This window comes from Somniosus microcephalus, chromosome 5, assembly GCF_052327205.1.
Source record: "Somniosus microcephalus isolate GS21.2 chromosome 5, FLI_Smic_1.0, whole genome shotgun sequence".
Classification (NCBI taxonomy): Eukaryota; Metazoa; Chordata; class Chondrichthyes; order Squaliformes; family Somniosidae; genus Somniosus; species Somniosus microcephalus.
Genome location: NC_140991.1, coordinates 186829361 through 186851322, shown reverse-complemented (window position 1 = coordinate 186851322; position 21962 = coordinate 186829361). Strand labels below are relative to the sequence as shown.

Here is a 21962-nt window from a genome sequence, read left to right as displayed (position 1 = left end):
CATACTGCCACTATGTGTAATTTAGAACATAGCTCAGAGACGGGATCTGCAAAGGCACACGGAAGGCAGGCAGTAAGGGTATGCAAAAGGGTGATTAGTTGACGTTTGTGTGCAATATGGCATGATTTGATTTATAAATTTGGTTTGGAATGTTTATTTTGTGGTGGCTTTTGTTTTTGCATTGTGGCCAAGTGGACGCTATGATGGTCAGTAACAGAGGGACTGCTGGTGAATGGGGAATTAAGTTACGTTTACTGGTATCGCAGTCGGATGAGTCGTTCACGAACAGCCCAGTCCAAAAGGGGCTGTTTAGGTTGCCTTCTTTCCTTCCCCTTCCTGCTCCTCCTCCTCCTGCTCATGCACCTTCTCCTCAGCAGCTCACCATATAGCTGGTGGCAAGGGCTGTACCCTCATGATGGCGAAGTTGTGCAGCATGCAGCAGACCACCACGAATCTTGACACCCGTACTGCCGAGTACTGCAGGGCTCTTCCAGAGCTGTCCAGGCAGCGGAAGCATTGTTTCAGCATGGCAATGGTGGGCGCTATGATATTTCATGTGGCAGAATGGCTTTTGTTGCATGCATGCTGCCCACATGTGCATGGGTTGCGCACCAGAGTCATGAGCCATGTCGTCAACAGGTAGCCTTAGTCACCCAGTAGCCACCCTTTGGTTTGTCACAGTGGACTGCCGCAGAATTAAGGCACCATGACTGCCGCCAGGATACCGGGCATTGACCTGCATGATTCGCTGCGTATGGTCGCACACCAGCTGGACGTTGAGGTACACCTCAAAGTTGACATGCGGCATCCGCAAAGCGACATGCATGCAGTCAATGGCACCCTGCACTGTGGAGAAGCCTGTAATCCTCGCAAACCCATGTGCTCGCTCCGCCTGCTGCTCTCTGGCAAGAGGGAATGAAACATATTGACCTCTCATGGAATACAGAGCCTCAGTGACCTTATGCAACTGTCGATGGCAAACTGAGATATTGCAAATATCTCCCGCTCCAGCCTGAAAGGAGCACGACACATAAAAGTTCATGGCCACGGCCACCTTCACAGCCACTGGCAGTGCGGTCCTCGCCCTGCTCTGACGCTGTAGTTACAGCTGCAGCAGGTGGCAGATTTCAGTGAGGATGTCCTTACTGAAGCGCTGACGTCTCACACACTGTTCCTCGCTGAGGTTCAGGTAGGAGAATTACTCCCAGAACACTCTGCGCGGATATGGCAATTCGTTTATGGGATGTGGGCATCACGGGGAAGGCCAGCATTTATTGCCCATCCCTAATTGCCCTTGAGAAGGTGGTGGTGAGCCGCCTTCTTGAACCACTGCAGTCCGTGTGGTGAAGGTACTGCCACAGTGCTGTTAGGTAGGGAGTTCCAGGATTTTGACCCAGAGACGATGAAGGTTCGGCTTCCATGTCAGGATGGTATGTGACTTGGAGGGGAACTTGGTGGTGGTGGTGTTCCCATGCCCCTGCTGCCCTTGTTCTTCTAGGTGGAAGAAGTCACGGGTTTGGGAGGTGCTGCTGAAGACGCCTTGGTGAGTTGCTGCAGTGCATCTTGTAGATGGTACACACTGCAGCCACGGTACGCCGGTGATGGAGGGAGTGAATGTTTAAGGTGGTGGATGGGGTACCAATCAGGCCAGCTGTTTTGTCCTGGATGGTGTCGAGCTTCTTGAGTGTTGTTGGAGCTGTACTCATCCAGGCAAGTGGAGAGTATTCCATCACACTCCTTACTTGTGCCTTGAAGATGGTGGAAAGGCTTTGGGGAGTCAGGTGGTGAGACACTCGTTGCAGAATACCTAGCCCCTGACCAGCTCTTGTTGCCACAGCATTTATGTGGCTGGTCCAGTTAAGTTTCTAGTTAATGGTGACCCCCAGGATGCTGATGGTGGGGGATTCAGCGATGGTAATACCGTTGAATGTCAAGGGGAGGTGGTTAGACTCTTGCTTGTTGGAGATAGTCATTGCCTGGCACTTCTGTGGTGCGAATGTTACCTGCCAATTATCGGTCCAAGCCTGAACGTCGTCCAGATCTTGTTGCATGCAGGCATGGACTGCTTCATTATCTGAGGAGTTGTGAATGGCGCTAAACACTGTGCAGTCATCAGCAAACATCCCCATTTCTGACCTTATGTTGAAGGATAGGTCATTGATGAAGCAGCTGAAGATGGTTGGGCCTAGGACACTGCACTGAGGAACTCCTGCAGTGATGTCCTGTGATGATTGACCTTCAACCACCACAACCATCTTCTTTAGTGCTAGGTGTGACTCCAGCCAGTGGAGCGTTTCCAACCCGATTCCCATTGACTTCAGTTTTACTAGGGCTCCTTGATGCCACACTCTGTCAATGCTGCCTTAATGTCAAGGGCAGTCACTCTCACCTCACCTCTGGAATTCTGCTGAGAACTCCTCCTCCTCCCTCTTCTAGCAGCTTGTGCTGCACTGTGTAACCTCTGCTCATTCTCGCTGTCAAGTGGTTTGTGCAAAATTCGTGAAGTCAGTACAAAGTCCTTCAGCATGTGCCATACTACTCCCTGTAGACTTGAGCAACTTTAAAGAACTCTAGAAAGCACCAAACACTTCTACAATCGCAGCAACAGCCAGTAGAAATCAATCGGCAACTAACCTGTAAGTAGTTGATGATCCATTTAAATAGCATTGTGAGGGGTCCTTCCTGCTGCTGAACACGTGTTCAGCTGTGCATGTTTAAGAGAGGGTGTTAGTTGGAGCGTTGAGCTCCAAAATGGCACCGCTGGCATCAAACCAGCATGTTACACGCTGATTGACGTCATGATCTGCCTACTCTGCATACTTCCGGCGGACGCTCACTACGCATGCTAACGCTCTCACCAATATGGCATCCGGCGCAACTCATACCAGATGTGTGTGCGCGCAACGTGGATGCCATTTTGGCTCCAAGACGGCACTCGTAGCGCCGAAACAACGGGCGCTAAGGAATTGAATTTTGTGGCCATGTATTTCAGACAAATCCTGGAATAGAACACTGTTGCAATTTCACTTCATTGATTCAGCTAATTAGTTACCACATGGGCTAAAATTAATATTTTTGCATGTGAACTTGACATGAATGAAATCCTGTTCCATAGTTGGATAGTATCATATGAGTCGTGGAAGTTCATCTCATTTGTACTAAGATGTGTTAAAACATGACTTTTGTATATTTTAGACAAAATGTTTATGAAATGTAACAGTTAATGTGGCACCATTATGTGTGGCAAACTTATTTTTCTTTGCTTGCAAAGTCAGTGCACAGCTCTTTTCTCTCCCTAAACAAAAGTAGGTTTGCCAACAAGCTCAAGTTGTTGAATGGCCAATTCCTGTCCTATGTTCCAAACATTTTCTATGTAGGCGGTGCTTCTTTAACTTTGAAATACTGAAAAGTGTTTACTTTGGTAAACTGGTGGCTTCTGGATAAGAAAATCAATACATTTTATATAAAAACTCTGTAAATGTGTGAAAAATAGCATTGTTGAGATTCAATAGTTACAAAGTAGCATAATATTTTGTAGCTTTTACCTTATGTCTATTTTAGCAAGGTATAGAGGCTGATAACCACAAGGGAGGTTGGCCCACCTTCCTTGAGGTGGGAGGTGGGGACGCCCTTGAAGCTAGGATGTTAATAAGTCTGAGGTCTTGTGTACTTGGATAAGATGCCACATAGGCATGAATGTGGGTGTAGGGAACTGTCAGGCCTATTGTGGCCCTTGTAGCATAAAGGATCCCTGCCTGGAAGAGATGGTTACGTTAGCAGGGCCAGAATCTTTGTAATACTATGGCCTTGAGGGCTGAATGTACTTCTAAATGCTATTTTGTAGGGAATTGAGGTACATTTATGGGGTGGAGGGTAGTTTCCTTTAGAGTTTGTGGAATACATTTGGCACTTTGTTGTGCTTATATACCATTTAAACAGCCAGAGAAGGCATGTAGTATTGCCTCTTGCACATTAAACTATTCTGTGCTAAGGTGTCACAAAAACTGTAGATTGAAATGTACAGTTTAAAATGTTAAGCTCTTCTGATGTGCACTGAACCAGATATCTTGAATTTGCAGGTTGTCACTTTGTGGTACCGGGCACCAGAAGTTCTGCTGCAGTCTAGTTATGCGACACCAGTCGACCTATGGAGTGTTGGCTGCATATTTGCAGAAATGTTCCGTCGAAGGTAAGGCTCATATTGATGCCAACATATTACGTTTATTTAAGGAAATCAGCAGGATATAATCTCTTGTTAGCTCTTAGATGGAGATCTATATTCCTCTAGTCTCTATGTGCAGTGGCATTGTGTGAACATATGAGAGGGTATTTTAACTAATGGGCTGGAGGGTCAGTCCAGTTTGAGGATGGTGCCTCATTAACATGCCGCTTGTGTGCTGCATGCCCCGAACTGGTGGCCCACTGCATCTTACCGCCTCTGGGTCAGCGCCATATTGGGTGGCCCAGAGGCTGACCCAGCCACAGAATGGTAGATCCAGGTGGGGAGCAATCATGGAGTGGGGGGGAGGGTGCCCGGGGTGACAGCGGCCCACATTATTTTTATAAGGCCCAGAGGAGAATTCCTGCTTCTCTTGGCCTCACAAAAATAATTTTTTACTTATTTTTTTTGGCCTCATCCTCTTGACCACCAGATTTTTCTGAGCGCAGTTTGCTCAGTATGCCCTCAGATCTACATCAGGGTCCTATACACGTCATACGACACTGATTTGTATATATTAATTAATGAGATTCCTGCCTGTTTTAAGCCACCTAGCAGAAGGCCTGAGCTAAAATGGCAGCGGAGCAGGAATGGGGCTCTAAGTCAACCACCTCGATTTAACTCCCCTATCGCCCCAATGTTTGCACAGCAGAGGGAATTAAAATCCCCCTATGCTCTCTTCAGTGTTTCTGATGAAATCATAAACATGTTTGGAACATACTTACAATTCTGCTAATAATAGCAAACAGAGAAATTCTTAGCCCGTTATTTCTCGATATGAACCTAGATGTTTGACTTAAGTGGTTGTGTGTCTTTATATATATAATATGGAATAACTTAGGGGTGATCTGATCGAGGTGTTTAAAATGTTAAAAGGATTTTATGGGGTAGATATGGAGAAACTTGCCACAAAATTCCCCAGCTTAGCTAAGGCAGTTAAGGCCGGTTTCAGCAAAAAAATGGCAGCCGCCTCGCTTCTGTCCACTTCTGGCGTGGGCTGCGGTGGACGCCATTTTGGGCAGGTTGTTAGCGCGGCCGCTGCCTGCATGTGGTGGAAGAATTCAAAAGAGGGAGATTACGACCTCAATCAGCGTGCAACACTGATTTGACGCATGACCTGCCATTTTGGATGTCGCCGTTCCAATCAACGCCCTTTCCTAGAAATGCACAGCTGGACATGCATTTAGCTGCACGAGGGACCCTCCACCGGCGCTATTTAAAGGAATACATCCAACTTGGAGGTAAGTTACTGGCTCTTGCAAAGTTTATATCGATATTGGCTTGCTGGAGTACAGTGTACCGCTGAGCAGTGTACCGCTGATTTGATGCATGATGCACTATCAACAACACCAAAGACTACGAGTTGAACTTATACGAAGTAGGCTTTTATTGACTAAGAACTGGAGCATGCCTCTGCTAGTGGATCCATCCTAAGAGCTCCCGGGGGAAGGGTGGTGAGTCACCTTTATACCCGGGCTTAGGGGTGGAGCCAGGGGCGGAGACATGCCCGGACCTGTACAGAGTTAACAGTGGTTTACCACAATGCACGACCTGCCATTTTGGACGTCGCCGCTCCAATCAATTCCCTCTCCTAAACACACACAGCTTAATGTGCGTTCAGCTCCACAAAGGATCCCCCAACTTGCGCTATTTAAAGGGATAGATCCAACTTGCAGGTAAGTTAATTATTTCTCTTGTACTGGCTCTTGCAGAGTTTGTATGAATACTGGGTTGCAGGAAAACATTTATAAAGTTAGTAAAGTGTGCAGGGAGTGCTGCTGGACGTTGGGAAGGTTTTGGCTGCTACTGGAAGGCCTCTGAGTACACCACTTGCTCCCAGTCATGGGGCCTCTAGTTGTCATCACCCTCGTGCTGCAGCATGACAGGGAGATGGAGCAGAGGCAGCAGAGAAGTCAAGCTGCTCGCAGAGGGAGGGGGAGGGCCCTCTCAGCAGGGGGCCTTACCCAACTAGGGTCTTTAGGGAGCACTTCTCCTACCTGCACCTAAGACAGGAGCAGTGTGTTTGGTGGCTCCGCTTCACCAAGGAGGTGGTCACAGAGCTCTGCCACCTCTTGGAACCAGACCTGTAGCCTCAGAGCAGGGCCCTCAAGGTGACTGTGGCCCTGAGTTTTTTTGCCACCGGATCCTTCCAGTCTGGAGCAGAAGACATAGCTAACATCTCCCAGTTCGCCGTCCATCGCTGCATCTGGGAGGTCACAGAGGCTTTCTACTCCAGGAGAAGGGACTTCATAGTCTTCTCTCTGAATAGAGAGAAGCAGGAGGAGTGCGCATGTGGCTTTGCCAGGATATCGGGCTTCCCCATAATGCAGGGTGCCATCGACTGCACACACATGGCTTTGCGGGCGCCGCATATCAATCCTGAGATGTATCGAAACCACAAAGACTAAAACTCTCTTAATGTTCAATTGGTGTGCAACCACGCCCAGCACATCATGATGATGAATGCCCAGTATCCAGACAGCAGTCATGATGCCTTCATCCTGCACCAGTCCAGTGTGCCAGCAATCTTCCAGCCACCACATCGAACCCGAGAGTGGCTGCTCGGAGACAAGGGCTATCCGCTCGACACATGGCTGATGACTCCCCTCTGCAAGCCCACCACTCATGGCCAGCAGTCCTACAATGAGAGCCATGCTGCCACGAGGAACGTCATCGAGCAGACCATCGAGGTACGAAAGCAACAGTTCTGCTGCCTTGACCATTTGGGAGGGGCCCTCCAGTACACGCCAGAGCAGGTGTCCCATTTCGTAGTGGTCTGCTGCATCCTCCAAAACATGGCCATCATGAGGATGCAGCCCTTCCCACCACAGGTTCTGTGACCACCTCAGGAGGAGGAGAAAGAGAGGAGGCAGGCAGCAAATCTCCATTCCAGAAGGACTGTACGTGAGTGCATCATCAGACTCCGGTTCTTCTGAATGAAACCCCAGATCCATGTTGCTCACCACTTCCCCACCTTACCATCCCTCTGTCATGGAACATCGCAGTGTCCTCTTGGCCAAAATGCTGAAATGAAACCCACTACAAAACAAACATTCCTAACATATTTTATAAATGATTAATTTGAATCTTATATAACAAAGTCAACGAATTATGCTTGTGCGTTTTCTTTGTGTCTGTCTTTCGTGTCTATTTGCCTATTCTAGTGCTCCTACGCAGTGCTACCCCAGTGGCTGCAGCATGGCTGGTGGAAGGCTGCTGATTTTCCATGGTGGACACTGCAGATGATCTTGCAGGATGACCTAGAGCAGCTCTGGGCCTAGAAGGCCTGGCTGTAGACTGCTCTAACTTGACATGGGCGGCAGCAGTCTGGGCTAGCTGGCTGACGGGCAACTGCAATGGCACTGGCGGAGTGGCAGGGGTGGGAGTACGAATGCTGTCATCCTGAGAGAGGACAGCAGGTTGGAGCTCCACGGAGCCACTGCCACTCATCCAGGGTGGCGCCTCAGCATTCACAGCCATCTGCTGGAGGACAGATTGCTGGACTGCTGTGAGACCCTGCAAGCTCCTTTCCACACTCGTAAACCCAGCCACGATGGCAGCAGTCTGAGCTTGCGTGGCAGCAACCTGAGCCTGCATGAGAGCAGTCTGAGCTTCCACTGCAGCCCTCAGATGCTGGGTTGCTTCCACTTGTGCTGCAATGGAAGCTGCGGCATCGCCCATCACACCCAGCATCATGGTTGGGTCCACAAGCGTTCTATTGGAGTTGCCCATCGCTTCCATTCTGGAAATCATGGGCTCCAAGCTCCATGCAAAGCCCCATGCAATGTTGCAGCCGGACTCCTCCATGATCCTTTGCAGTGACAAGAGGCTCTCTGGCAGGCCTGCCATTGCATCAAGCAATTCTGTGTGCATGCCCGACACCCTTCTTCTGAAGGCTGCCCCATTGGAGTACTCATTTTAGTCCTGTGCAGCAGAACTCGTGCGCAAACTCGCCCTCCAGGGAGCTGGCACCTGTGCTATCCTTTGCCCCTGGCTTGGCTACAGCCCACTCGTGCCCGGTGCCTCACCACATGCAGATCCTGCCTCTATACTACCCTCTAAATTTTGCACAGTGCCATTTTCTGAGCTGGTGCCTGGGAGTGTCAGATCGAGTGACGGTGCCTCTTCTTCTCCATCATTCTCCTCCTCTAGTTCTTTGTGCACTGGCAGGACTGCCCGCAGTTCTTGGGTATCTGAAAGGAGAAAGGCACAAGGGTCGGGTTGTTGTGAGGGGAGGGAGGGAATGTAAGATGTACATGCTTACACCATCAGCAGCTTGTAGGTGAGAAGAGATTGTGCGATGAGGGGGAAGTGGGATGTGAGATGGAGGATTAGTTATGAGCATACCATCATCATCAATGCTTTCAACCTCGCCGCTCGCCACGGCCTCAGTGACGGCCCCTCCAATTATCTGCTGCACAGTCTCCTCCAGCGCAGTAAAATTGTACAGCCATGCTTGCCCCTCGCCTGTCTGTTGCTGCTCACACTGGTTGTGAGCCACCTTGGCCTGCAAGAGAAAAGGAAGTTTGTCAGTGAATGTGGTGCAATGTGTTTGGGTGCTGTGCCTGTCTTGGCTGAATAGCTGACATGGTGTGCAAGGTGTGAGGTGTGGATGTAAGGCTTGCAGCAGTGGTAAGTGTGTGAGGGTGAGGTGAAACTATGATTGTGAGGTATGAGTTGTGATTGCTAGAGATTGTTGGTAGGTGAGTGATGGGAGTGTGGCGCATTAAGGAGAGTGTGAGGCTAGTGGTGCAGTTGGTGGGATATGGCATTTGAAGATGCATTCACTCACCTCGACCACTTGTGTGAGGTCATTTAAGTTCTTCCAGCACTGGATCCGGGTCCTGGCGGCAACAATGGTTGTGCAATCTCCTCCCACTGCCTTCTGAGGTTTGTATCTCGGAGGCCTTCTGCCCCACTGTGGGTAGAGAACCTTTTTCCTTCTATACCCTGGACCAAGACCTCCAGTGCTGCATCAGAGAAGCGAGGTGCCCTTTCTCTCCCCATTGTGCCATTATTGCAGCTACAGTGACGATGAGATACTTCTGCAACAAAGCACTACCCCTTTAAGAAGTGCAGAGACTTTGGGCTGGATTTTGTCAATAGGGACGTGATGGAGGCGGGACTCCCACTTTTTGGGTTGTAGTCCCGCCTCCATCGACTTGTGGCAACCCACGCTATTTTCCCTTGATTGACCTTGTTAAGCCCGCCCAGCGGGCTTAGCAGGCCAATTAAGGGAAAGCCACTTACAGGTGACGTCAGCGAGTGCCGTTTCATCTGTCAAGAGTTTTTGACAGATGAAATGTCATCATTTGACAGCTCTGTGAAGCTGTCAAACACTGACAATCTGTCTTCTAACTTGAGTCATTCTACTCAGACTCAGTTAGAGAGTTCTCCAGACCAGAAAGCAGAATGCTGCAGATTTTGACATTTCAGCGGCCATTCTGCTTCCTGTGCCGGTGAGCTGAGGGACTCCCGAGAACTGAAGGAAGGAAGCCTGCAGGAGAAAGTAAAGGTAAGTAAAACTTATTAAAACACTTTACACTTACCTCACACACTTACCTCTGCACACATGCACCCATCACTCACCTGCACAACGGACATCTCGACCCCGCCAACCCCTTCAGACCGACGGTCCGCCTCGCTAACTTGGCCTCGGCCTATTACATTGTTCCAATGAAGTTCAACGTAAGCTCGAGGAACAGCACCTCATCTTTCGATTGGGCACTTTACAGCCTGCTGGACTCAACATTGAGTTCAACAATTTCAGATAATTATCCCTGCTCCCATTTTTCATGCAGTATGATTTTTGCCACTGCCATTTGCAACATTTTATCTTTCCTGCCTCTTACAAAAGTACAGGATGTTCTTTCAATTCCTTCCCCCCCCCCCCCCCATCTCTGCACCTGCTTAATATCTGTTACATCTCCAGCTTTTTCCAGTTCTGATGAAGGGTCCCAGACCTGAAACGTTAACTCTGTTTCTCTCTCCATGGATGCTGCCTGGCCTGCTGAGTATTTCCAGCATTTTCTGTTGTTATTTTAGATTTCCAGCATCCGCAGTATTTTGCTATTATATTAGATAGATTTCTGTTAGGTAAGGGTATCAAGGAATATGGAGTTGAGGTACAGATCATCCATAATCTAATTGAATGGCAGAGCATTCCTGTATTCCTAACTCATTGGGGAAGGTGAACACTCCTTTTTGATTTGTTTTTTGATACAATATTAATAAATCCAAATACTCTGATTTGTCCTACTTGCCTAATAGTTTTGGTGTCTTGTGTATGTATGGTAGTGGTTTGGTTTTTCATTTGTCTGAAATGTTGGTCACTCTAGGAGTGAAGTTAGTAGAAAAAAAAGTACAAAGGCCTGGAAATTGGACCACACAGTGGACCAATATGGCGGGCAGGAAGTGTGCGCACACTTCTGGCCGTACATGCACCGCCCATCGATTTAGGCAAAGACAAAATATGTGCTATCTTTACCCACACCAGAAGCAGGCGTTAGACTCTTTGTATATGCAAGTAATTGGTTTGCCCTGAGGTACTTACCTGAGAGCGGTTGCGATGCTAGCAATGCACCGATCTTGCACTGGCGAGCCTCAGGCCTCACCGTTCAGGTGCAGGGAATATACCCTGTGCCCTTCCCCCCATGCAGCCAAAAATGAACACGCCTGAATTTCTGAGCCAAACTCTTCTCCAAATTAGCCAGCAATAAGGGTAGTCATCAGCTCTGTGTGTGTGACCTCCTTGTTGAGTTTTCTAAGAATACTGCTGCAGTTGTTGAGGATATCTTCACTTTGATGCCACACCTAGTCTTTGTGAGGCAACAGAAGGCTGTGACTGGCTCTTTATCACAGGCCAGTTCCCTGGACATATCAACTGTATTGTTATCTGGTGTTTCACAGTAAAGCGTTGTCATGCATGCCTGCGTAACTCAAAACCTGAAACGAGAAATTTTTGCAGCACATTTGGAGTTTCTGTCATCTGTTCAGGATGATAAATGATAACAATTCTAAAGCGTGGGGAAGCTAGCAAAACCTTGGTGACAACCTCCATTTATGCCTTTCCACATAAATATTCTGAAAAATGTATTTAAAATTTCACTCGTTCTCAAGAATAATAATTCTTCTGAAATTGGATAGCACAGGTTCCTGAAATAAATTAACACTGCACTATTTTGAAATTGCAATGAGTTAAATACTTCATTCACAGTGACGAACACCAACAGAACTGCTGAGACACATTGTCTCCGCTGCTGTGCGTGCAGGTTTGGAGGCGGGTCAGCAGTAAAATTTGCAGAAAATGGTAACACGTTGCGAACACGCTGTCATCCAGCCTCCTCGCGCCTTTAACTCGGGCGCGTTTGCCGGCATGCCACAGACCAGAACAGCAGAGGCGGGCGACCTAATTAATCTCATTAACTTCGTGTTGTGAGACCCTTAACAGGGATTTTAACCAGACCATTTGAATTTCACTGGATGACCATGGGAATCACGCAGCTCGAGACCCACGCCTGTCAACCTGAGGCGGAAGCTCTGTGGCCATTGAGTGAGGTCATTAATGCAGAGCATGGAAAACCCAATAATTATTCCCACCTGACACCTGCTTACTTGCCTATTGGAAAGGCTCTTTCTGACTCCTTTTTGAGCACAGATTTAGATGTCTACAGTCTGCAAGTCTTTTCTGCAACCTCAGAAGCCACTCTCACAACATTGCTCGTAACTATCACACCATTGACAGATTGCTCCTCTGATCTCTACTCGACCTACCATCTGTTACATCAGCACGGGTGCCACCTATTCTGTCTCACCTTGGTCCTCAGAATCGGATTAGGATAAGCCCCAACACCAGCAGCAACAGGCACACCAGCAGCAACAACACCAACAACCTTTTCCTCAATGACCTGATGCTCCACAGGGCAAAGGGCATCAGCGCAGGACTGCAGCACGCCAGAGGCGATACCCCCAACACAAAGTATACAGGCAGAGGATGAGCTTCCTTAACATGACTGAGCAGCAGTGCCAAAAGATCCTCAGGCTATTGTGCCAGGTCATCGCAGACATTTGCAGCTTGCTGGAGCAAGACCTGCAGCCCAGAGAACCTGGTGGACAGGCCTTACCAGTGGCTGTCAAAGTCACCAGCGCCCTCAACTTCTTCACCTCAGGCTCCTTCCAGGAATCTGCAGCAGACATTTGCGACATCTCGCAGTTGACAAGATGCATCACACAGGTCACCGATGCCGTGTTTAACAAGTCAGCCAATTATGTCAACTTTGCCACTGATGAAGCCAGTGTTTCTGAGCGGGCGCTCGGCTTTGCCACTCTGGCTGGCTTCCCAGGAGTGCGGGGCATCATCAACTGCACACATGTGGCCATCAGGGCACCCCACATCACCCAGGAGTGTTTGTGAACTGCAAGGGCTTCCACTCCCTCAATGTGCAGCTGGTCTGCAACCATAGGAAGATTATCATGTATGCGTGCGCCAAATTCCCTGGCAGCTGTCATGACTCTTTCGTCCTGCGCCAGTCCACCCTCCCTCAGCTCTTTGCACCGCCAATCAGACGTACCGACTAGCTGCTTGGAGACAAGTGCTATCCGCTGAAGACGTGGCTCATGGCACCCTTAAGGAGGCAAGCAATGAGGTTCAGGAGCGTTATAATGAAAGCCACATGTCCACCAGATGTATCATTGAGCAAACAATAGGCATGCTGAAGATGCGTTTCAGATACCTTGACAGATCTGGAGGAACCCTTGAGTACACACCAGCCAGGGTCTCTTGAATCCTCTTCATCTGCTGCGTGCTGCACAACATAGCGCAGTAACAAGGATTAGAGCTGCAGAGCACACAGCCTCTTCTGAGGAGGAGCAGGGGGAGGAGCATCAGCTGGGAGACGAGGAGGAGGAGCAGGAGGAACCTGAGCAGGAGGAACCTGAGCACATTGCAGCCCGGATGGCCTCATCATGGCCAGATTTACTTGACTTTCTGCATTGCACCAATATGGCTGCCACATGTTGTGACAAGCTCCCTCCCCCACCCCAACAACACCATAAAGGATCCCTACAATGACCAAGCCATTCCTTTCTCACTGACCCCCATTGCTGGAGGTAACGTTATGGCTCACCAGTCACTCCAACTAACAAAGCCACTTCCAAAGTAGCAGACAAAAATGGGCATGACCGGAAAGTGGTGAAAATAAATAAATTTATAAGTGTGATAACAGTAATGGAACCTTAACACTAATACTTCTTTATACACCCATGTGCTTACCCTTGTGCATTTACTTCTGTGTCATTTTTCTTTTCCGAGTGCTTCTACGAGGTGCCCCCCCCCCCCCCCATGGCTTCAACAGAGGTAGAGCAGGCTGCTCACTTCCCTGCTGTGAATGCTTAGACACATTTGGCGGACATCCTCTGGCATCCTCCATCATTGCCGTGCGCAGCACCCTGGATGAAAAATTCCCTCTCGCCCCATGCTTGTGCACCTGCTGTTAACAACGACAGGTAGAGGAGGCGGCTTTCAGTCAGATGTCTCCTGGAGGAGCGCTATTTAAAGGCATCCACATCAGGTTTAGTTTTTGTCGGCCAACAATGCAGCATTGTTAGTTTCATATAGACAAAGAGGCCTTTTGACCGAGTTGAGCGTTTTGCATTTTAACGAGTGTTCTGGCACATAAAGATTCTTCAGTTTCATTGATGGGAGATTAGAATGTGCAATATTTGGATCCTTTCATGGGGGCTGTACTGGCACTGGATCTCTCCCTCCAGCATCAATGTTGGAGGCAACTGAGGCACAGAGAAAGAGTGCAAAATGTGGCCAGTGGTAGGAGTGTCAACAGGCTCTCAACAGGAGGCCTTACCCTCCCAGGGTAAGCAGTTCTCCTACATGAATTTCACTGAGGACCAGTGTCTTAGAAGGCTCCGCTTCAGCAAGGACGTGGTCACAGAGCTCTGCCACCTCCTACAGCCAGACCTCGAGCCTCAGATCAGGACCGCCAAGGCTCTCTCAGTGGCAGTCAAGGTCAACGTCGCCCTCAATTTCTACGCCAGCGGATCATTCCAGTGTGCGACAGGCGACATCTCCAACATCTCCCATTTTGCTGTCCAGTGCTGCATCCGCCAGGTCACAGATGCTCTCTACAGAAGGAGAAGGGAGTACATTTCTTTCCCCATGACCAGAGAGAAGCAGCGCGAGTGTGCATGTATCTTTGCCAGGATAGCGGACTTCCCCATGGTGCAGGGCGCCATTGACTATACCCACATCGCTTTGCGGGCACCTCATAACAATCCTGAGGTATTCTGTAACCGCAAAGGCTACCACTCACTTAATGTGCAGTTGGTGTGCAACCACACACAGCGAATCCTGACCGTCAATGCCTGCTATCCTGGCAGCAGCCACGATGCCTTCATCCTGCGCCAGACCAGTGTGCCAGATCTATGCCAGCCACCACATCAAGCTTGCGGCTGGCTGCTGGGAGACAAGGGCTTTCAACTCTCTACCTGGCTCATAACTCCCCTGTGCAACCCCAACACTCCTGGGCAGCACTCATATAATGAGAGCCATGCTACCACCAGGAACATCATTGAGCAGACCATTGGGGTGCTCAAGCAACAGTTACACTACTTTGACCGCTCGGGTGTCACTTTTTGTCCTCGTCTGCTGCATGCTGCACAACTTGGCCATTATGAGGCGCAGCCATTGCCACCAGGCATAACTCCACCACCTCAGGACGAGGAAGAGGTGGAGGAAGAAGAGAAGCAGGAGGAACAGGAGGATGAACAGCTGCGACAGAGGAGGCAACCACTCAATCGGCGTTCTGCAAGGTCTGTCCGTGACCGGCTCATCAGACTTTGTTTCCAGTGACTTCGAGTCTTCTTTCCGGTTGCTGAGCACGTCGCCATCATTCCATCACTTGTGATTCCAAACCACACCCCAGAACTGAAATGAGACACAGCACCAAATCTGCAACATTCCAGTAATAAATTTATCCAAAATTATTAACCACATATATACAACAACAATATTGACTAATCACCCTTGTGCAAACCCTTGCCTCCCCTCTTTACAGTCCCCTTTCCTAATCTAGTGCTCCTATGTAGTGTCTCCCCAGTGGCTGCAGCAGGGCTGGTGGAAGGCTGCTGAATGTCGGTGCCAGAGACTACAGATGGCCTTGCAGGATGCCCTCGACTAGCTCTGGGCCTGGAAGGCCCGGCTCTGCACTGCACCACTTCAGGCTGGGCAGCAGCAGTCTAGGCTGGCTGGATGACAGGCAGTGACAAGTGCAATGGCGGAGTGGTGGTGGGATCAGGAATACTGTCATCCTGAGAGAGGGCAGCAGGTTCCTGCTCCACTGACCCACTCCCACTCCCCCGGGGCAGCACCTCAGCATCACTACCAATCTGCTGGAGCACAGATTGCTGACCTGCTGCGACACCGTGAGATCCCCGGTGGATTGTGATGGACCCAGCGACAATGGCAGCAGTCAGAGCTTGCGTGGCATCAAGTTAAGACTGCATGAGAGCAGTCTGATATTGGATGGCAGCAACCAATGATTGCATTACAGCACTAAGATGTTGCGCCACTTCCACCTGTGCTCCAATGGAAGCTGCCACATCACCCATGACACACGTCATGAGGTCTGGATCCGCACGGTCTCTCTGGGAGTCCAACATCCTCTGCACAGTGGATATGATGGGCTCCATGTTGTGCGCAGAGCTCTGTGCAATGTTGGAGGCAGACTCCTCCATGTTCCTTACCATTGCCGAGAGGCTCTCAGGCACCCTTGCCATTGCACCCATCATCTCGGTGTGCATGACCATCACCCTTATTGCGAACGCCTCCCCATCAAGGTCCTCATCTGAGTCCTGTGCAGTAGAACTCGCACGCGAACTCACCCTCTGGGGAGCTGGCTCCCGAGCTACCCTTTCCCCCTGGCCTTGCTGCAGCCCGCTGGTCTCCGGTGCATCACCCAGTGCAGACCACTCTACTAAACTTGCCTCTAGAGATCGCGTAGTGCCAGTATCTGAGGTGGTGCCTGCAGGTGAGAGATGCAGTGACGTGGTGTTTTCCTCCTCCTCCTCTTCTCCTTCCTCACTCTCAGTGGGGGGCTCAGGGACAGGTTGGTTATCTGGTTGCTGATTATCTGAAAGCATAAAGGCACAACAGTTGCGTTAAGGTGAGAGCAGGGGGGCAAGAATGGAGCAAGGAATGCAGACATTCTCAGGAGGTGGAAAGTGGGAAAGGCTTGTGGTGTGACGGGGAAGTGGGATGAGGCGTGGGGGTGAACATACCATTGTTGCCCCCAAAGGGGTCGACGTTGCCGACAGCCACGCCACCCACCACCTGCTGCTGAATGAGTCGCAGCACTCGCTCTTCAAGGTCTGAGAGCTGCTGGAGCTGCGCATCACCCCCGCCTGTTCTCTGCTGCTCCCTCCTATTGTGGGCTATCTTGGCCTGCAAGAGAAACAAATGTGTTTGAGTCAGAGTCCAGCTATGTGTTTTGGAGATATGCCTGCCGTCATTGAATAGCTGTGATTGTAGGCAAGGCGTGAGGTGTGGACATGAGTTTGAGTAGATGAAGGTGTTTGGTGGGTGAGTGGTGGCAGTGTGGTTCTTTGTGCAGTGTGCGCAGACTGAGGTTCAGATTGATGTGCCTCAATAATTCTGAGACTCGAAGTTAGCAGAACAAAAACAAGGCTTTTATTAACTTAGAAAGTAACACGTAAGAGAGAGAGAGATGTCTTCCTTCTGGAGACTGAGGCCAGACTGAAGCTAGCTTACAAACGGGGCCAGGTATGGGCGGAGCCCTACACACAGCACATTCCAGCACATTCCAGTATACAATACAGCACATTCCAGTACACAATACAATGAGGTCTGGGGGAAGGGAAATGACACTGAAACCGATCTCAGTCACAGGCAGTGGTGAATGGAATATTTCATCACATTCACCACTTCTATAGATTTAGTCTGTTCGGGGGTTTGATAGTCCTCTGCGACCGACGTGGCTGTTGCGGTGCCGCGGGTGTCGGCTGGGTGTCCCCGGTAGCCTCCTGGGTCTCTGCCGGGGGTGCCGCCAGGGTTGTTGGAGGGGTAGTTGGTGGGGGTGCCGTTGGTCGGTGTTCTTCCGGGGGTGATGAAAGAGTAGTGGGTGGGTAAGAGTTGCTGTGATCGTCGTTGCCGCTATTGCCGTGGTTGTTGTCGATGCCGGCTGGGGCGACGTCTTTTATGGACACGGTATCCTCCCTTCCGTCGGCGTGCCGGACATATGCGTATTGGGGGTTGGCGTGGAGTAGGTGTACTGGCTCCACGAGAGGGTCCGTCTTGTGGCCCCTCACATGCCTTCGCACAAGTACCGGACCTGGGGTGGAGAGCCATGACGGCATGGATACGCCTGAGGTGGATTTCCGGGGAAAGACAAACATTCGTTCATGAGGCGTGGTATTAGTGGCCGTACACAATAACGACCGTATCGAATGGAGCACATCCGAGAGGACTTCCTGCCAGCGGGAGATAGGGAGGCCCTTGGTCCTTAGAGCTAGAGTGACTGCTTTCCATACTGTCCCGTTCTCTCGCTCCACTTGGCCGTTACCCCGGGGGTTGTAGCTGGTGGTACGGCTCGTGGCGATCCCCTTGGACAGCATGTACTGGCGTAGCTCTTCACTCATGAAGGACGCCCCCCTATCCGTATGGATGTAGCTCGGCATACCGAACAGGCAGAACAGGCTGTTGAGGCATTTAATGACCGTGGCGCTGGTCATGTCTGGGCAGGGGAAGGCGAATGGGAACCGGGAGTATTCGTCCACAATGTTCAGGAAGTAAACATTGCGGTCGACGGACGGGAGGGGGCCCTTGAAATCTAAGCTGAGCCGCTCAAAGGGCCGTGTAGCTTTGATTAAGTGGGCTCTATCTGGGCGGTAGAACCGAGGCTTGCACTCAGCGCAAGTGCGGCAGTTCCTGGTCAGGGACCGAACTTCCTCAATCGAGTAGGGTAAGTTACGGGACTTTATGAAGTGGAACAGCCGCGTGACCCCTGGGTGGCAGAGGTCGTTGTGGAGGGTCTGTAGCCGATCCCCGGTGGCGCTGGCACACATCCCTCGTGAGAGGGCGTCAGGGGATTCGTTAAGGGCCCCTGGCCGGTAAATGATGTCGTACTCGAAGGTGGAGAGCTCGATCCGCCACCTAAGAATCTTATCATTTTTAATCTTCCCCCTCTGTTTATTATTGAACATAAACGCTACCGACCGCTGGTCGGTAAGTAGGGTGAAGCGTTTGCCGGCTAGGTAGTGGCGCCAGTGGCGCACTGCCTCCACGATGGCTTGGGCCTCCTTTTCCACGGAGGAGTGTCTGATCTCGGGCCCTTGGAGGGTCCTCGAGAAGAAAGCTACGGGCCGCCCCGCCTGGTTGAGGGTGGCCGCCAAGGCGAAGTCAGACGCATCACTTTCCACTTGAAATGGAGTGTTCTCGTCCACTGCCTGTAGCGTGGCCCGCTCAATATCCTGCTTAATGCTTTTGAAGGCGGCGTGGGCCTCAGCAGAGAGCGGAAAAGAGGATGCTTTCAAGAGGGGGCGGGCTTTGTCGGAGTAGTTGGGGACCCATTGGGAATAATAAGAAAATAACCCCAGGCACCTTTTCAGGGCTTTGGGAGTGTTGGGCAGGGGCAGCTCCCGTAGGGGGTGCAATCGGTCGGGGTCTGGCCCGATTTCCCCATTCTCCACCACGCTGCCTAGTATGCAGAGGCGCGTGGTGTTGTAAATGCACTTGTCCTCGTTGTAGGTGAGGTTGAGTTTTTGTGCGGTTTTCAGGAACCTCTCGAGGTTCGAGTCGTGATCCTGCTGGTTGTGACCGCAGATGGTGACGTTGTCGAGGTAGGGGAAGGTTGCCTGCAAGTGGTGGTCATCGACCATGCGGTCCATCTCCCTCTGGAAGACCGAGACCCCATTCGTCACCCCAAAGGGGACTCTGAGGAATTGGTAGGGGCGTCCGTTCGCCTCGAAGGCGGTGTACGGGCGGTCCTCTGGTCTGATAGGGAGCTGGTGGTACGCTGACTTGAGGTCGATGGTGGAGAACACCCGGTATTGGCCGATTTGGTTCACCATTTCTGATATGCGGGGTAGCGGGTAGGCGTCTAGTAGGGTTTACCTGTTGATCGTTTGACTATAGTCGATCACCATCCGTTTCTTCTCGCTACCCCTTACCACTACCACTTGGGCGCGCCACGGGCTGTTGCTGCGTTCAATAATGCGCTCTTTCAGGAGCCTGTCTACCTCGGTCGCGATAAACCGCCTGTCCTCCCAGCTGTACCTCCTGCTTTTGGTCGCTATTGGCCGGCAGTTAGGGATAAGGTTCGCGAATAGTGAAGGCGGCTTTACCTTCAGGGTAGCCAGACCGCACACTGTGAGGGGCGGCTGGGACCCACCGTACTTGAGCGTGATGCTTTGGTGGTTGCACTGGAAATCCAGGCCCAAGATCACGCTCGCACATCGGTTCTTCATGATTAATACTTTAAAATTATCATATACAGTTCCGTTAACGCACAATTGTACCGTGCAGTAACCCAGAATGGTCGATGTCTGGGTTTTATCAGCCATAGAGATGGTACCCTGAGTAGGGACCACCTTTAGGGAGAGTTGTTGTGCCAGTTCTGGGTGGATAAAGCTCTCCGTGCTTCCACTGTCAATTAAGCATTGAACCCGGCACCCGTTTACCTCGATGTCCACCATTGATCTGGATAGCGGGTGCGGCCTGGTCTGGTCCACTGTGACCGATGCCACTGTAGGGCCCTGATCGATACAAGATGGCGTCCACGCTGTCTGCTCATAAGATGGCGGACCCCACGAGGTCGGGCAAGATGGCGTCCAAGATGGCCACTCCCACGGCGCACACGCGGCGGTGGCGGGTTTTCCGGCGGTTGGTTTTCCGGCGGGGTTCCCTCTGCACACCTTCCCGAAGTGCCCCTTCTTACCGCACTTAAAGCAGGTGGTGCCTTTCGCCGGGCACAGGCTTCTGGTGTGCTTTGGCTGCCCGCAGAAGTAGCAGTTGGGTCCCTGATGCGTCGCGGCTGTCGTAGGGCTTCTGGGGGGAGAGCGGGGCCCAGCCGGTGTCGGGCTGTCGGACGGGGAAGATGCCTTCCAAGATGGCGGCGCCCTCGGTGCACACGTGGCGGCGTGGACGGCGCGGGCTGAAGAGTAGGCGTCCGAGTTTCTCTGGGCCACATCCAGGGATCGCGCGGTGTCCGCAGCCTGTTTCAGGTCCAACCCCGTTTTTTCCAGCAGTCTTTGCCGGATGTAAGTGGAGCTGAGGCCTGTGATGAAGGCATCGCGAACAAGCTCGTCAGTGTACACTGCGGCTTTTACATCTCGGCACTTGCAGTCTTTGCCAAGCATTTTCAGGGTGCTTAGGAACTCCTCCACCGATTCCCCAGGTCGCTGTGCGCGGGTAGCGAGCAGGTGCCTAGCATACACCTCATTCGTAGGCTGCTGGTAATGCGCCTTTAAGATGTCGCAGGCGGCCAGGTACGTCTCGGCGTCTTGGATGAGGGGGTAAACCCGGTGGCTTACCCAATTCCGCAGAATTCCGAGTCTCATCCTCGCAGCGTCCGTAGCGTCTTTGACGGCTGCGGAATTGTCCAGGAAGAATTCCATACACTCAAACCAGTGTCCGAAGCGTGCTGATGCGTCCGGAGCATGTTGATCCAAATCCAAACGTTCGGGTTTCAGGAGTTGATCCATAGTGTTGAAAAATAAGTGAATAAAATTGATGTGCCTCAATAATTCCGAGACTCGAAGTTAGCAGAACAAAAACAAGGCTTTTATTAACTTAGAAAGTAACACGTAAGAGAGAGAGATGTCTTCCTTCTGGAGACTGAGGCCAGACTGAAGCTAGCTTACAAACGGGGCCAGGTATGGGCGGAGTCCTACACACAGCACATTCCAGTATACAATACAGCACATTCCAGTACACAATACAATGAGGTCTGGGGGAAGGGAAATGACACTGAAACCGATCTCAGTCACAGGCAGTGGTGAATGGAATATTTCATCACACAGATGCTGGTATGTAGGAGCTGTTGAAGCATGTACTCGCCTTGACCACCCGACTGAGGTCATTGAATTTCTTGCGGCACTGAGTCAGGCTGCAGTTCACCACACTACTGGCCGATACCTCCTGGGCCACTTCCCTCCACATTGCCCTGAAGACCTGGGGCAATGGACTCCTTCCAGTGGCCGGGAACAGCATTGCCCTCCTTCGCTCCACTCCAACGATCAATGCCTCCAACCGACGAGCTCTCTCTCTGGGAGTGGGAACAGCCATCAGGGGATTCAGTTGCTCGCAGGTCACCTCAAAGCCAGCAATGCTGACAATGAGCATCTGCACAATGATGCAACCTCTCCTATAAGAGCTGGAAGGAATCAGTATGAAGGATCGTTGCTGAATGCATTGCACCTGAAATTCATTAGCGCTCTGCTGGTAGCGCCCCTGTAGCGCCCCACTGAGGTCATTTGTGCTTGATTTAACGCCCCACTTCATTCCTGGGGCGCTAACACCCAATTTAGTGGAAGTTCAGAATCCTTAGCGCCTGGCGCTAAATTTTCAAAATTTCAAAAGTTAGCACCCCAAACAGGTCGATACCCAATTTCACCCCCATTGCCTCCTGACATCCGATATCATATGCGTGACTGCTGTATTCCATGTGGCTGTATGAGATGTAATTCTGTCACCAGGTTGCTGAGAGATCCCCCT

The 21962-nt window shown here is 50.9% G+C and overlaps 1 protein-coding gene across 3 annotated transcripts in view; it reads left to right on the top strand.

Annotated features, from left to right (window-relative positions):
- The window catches only part of cdk6 (cyclin dependent kinase 6), a 374880-nt gene that overhangs the window by 300807 nt on the left and 52111 nt on the right, over positions 1 to 21962 (top strand). For all 3 annotated transcript variants that reach the window (XM_085988509.1, XM_085988508.1, XM_085988507.1), the window contains exon 5: positions 4080 to 4189. In XM_085988509.1, the coding sequence (XP_085844635.1) occupies positions 4080 to 4189 (110 nt within the window). The remainder of the gene's footprint in view (positions 1 to 4079; positions 4190 to 21962) is intronic.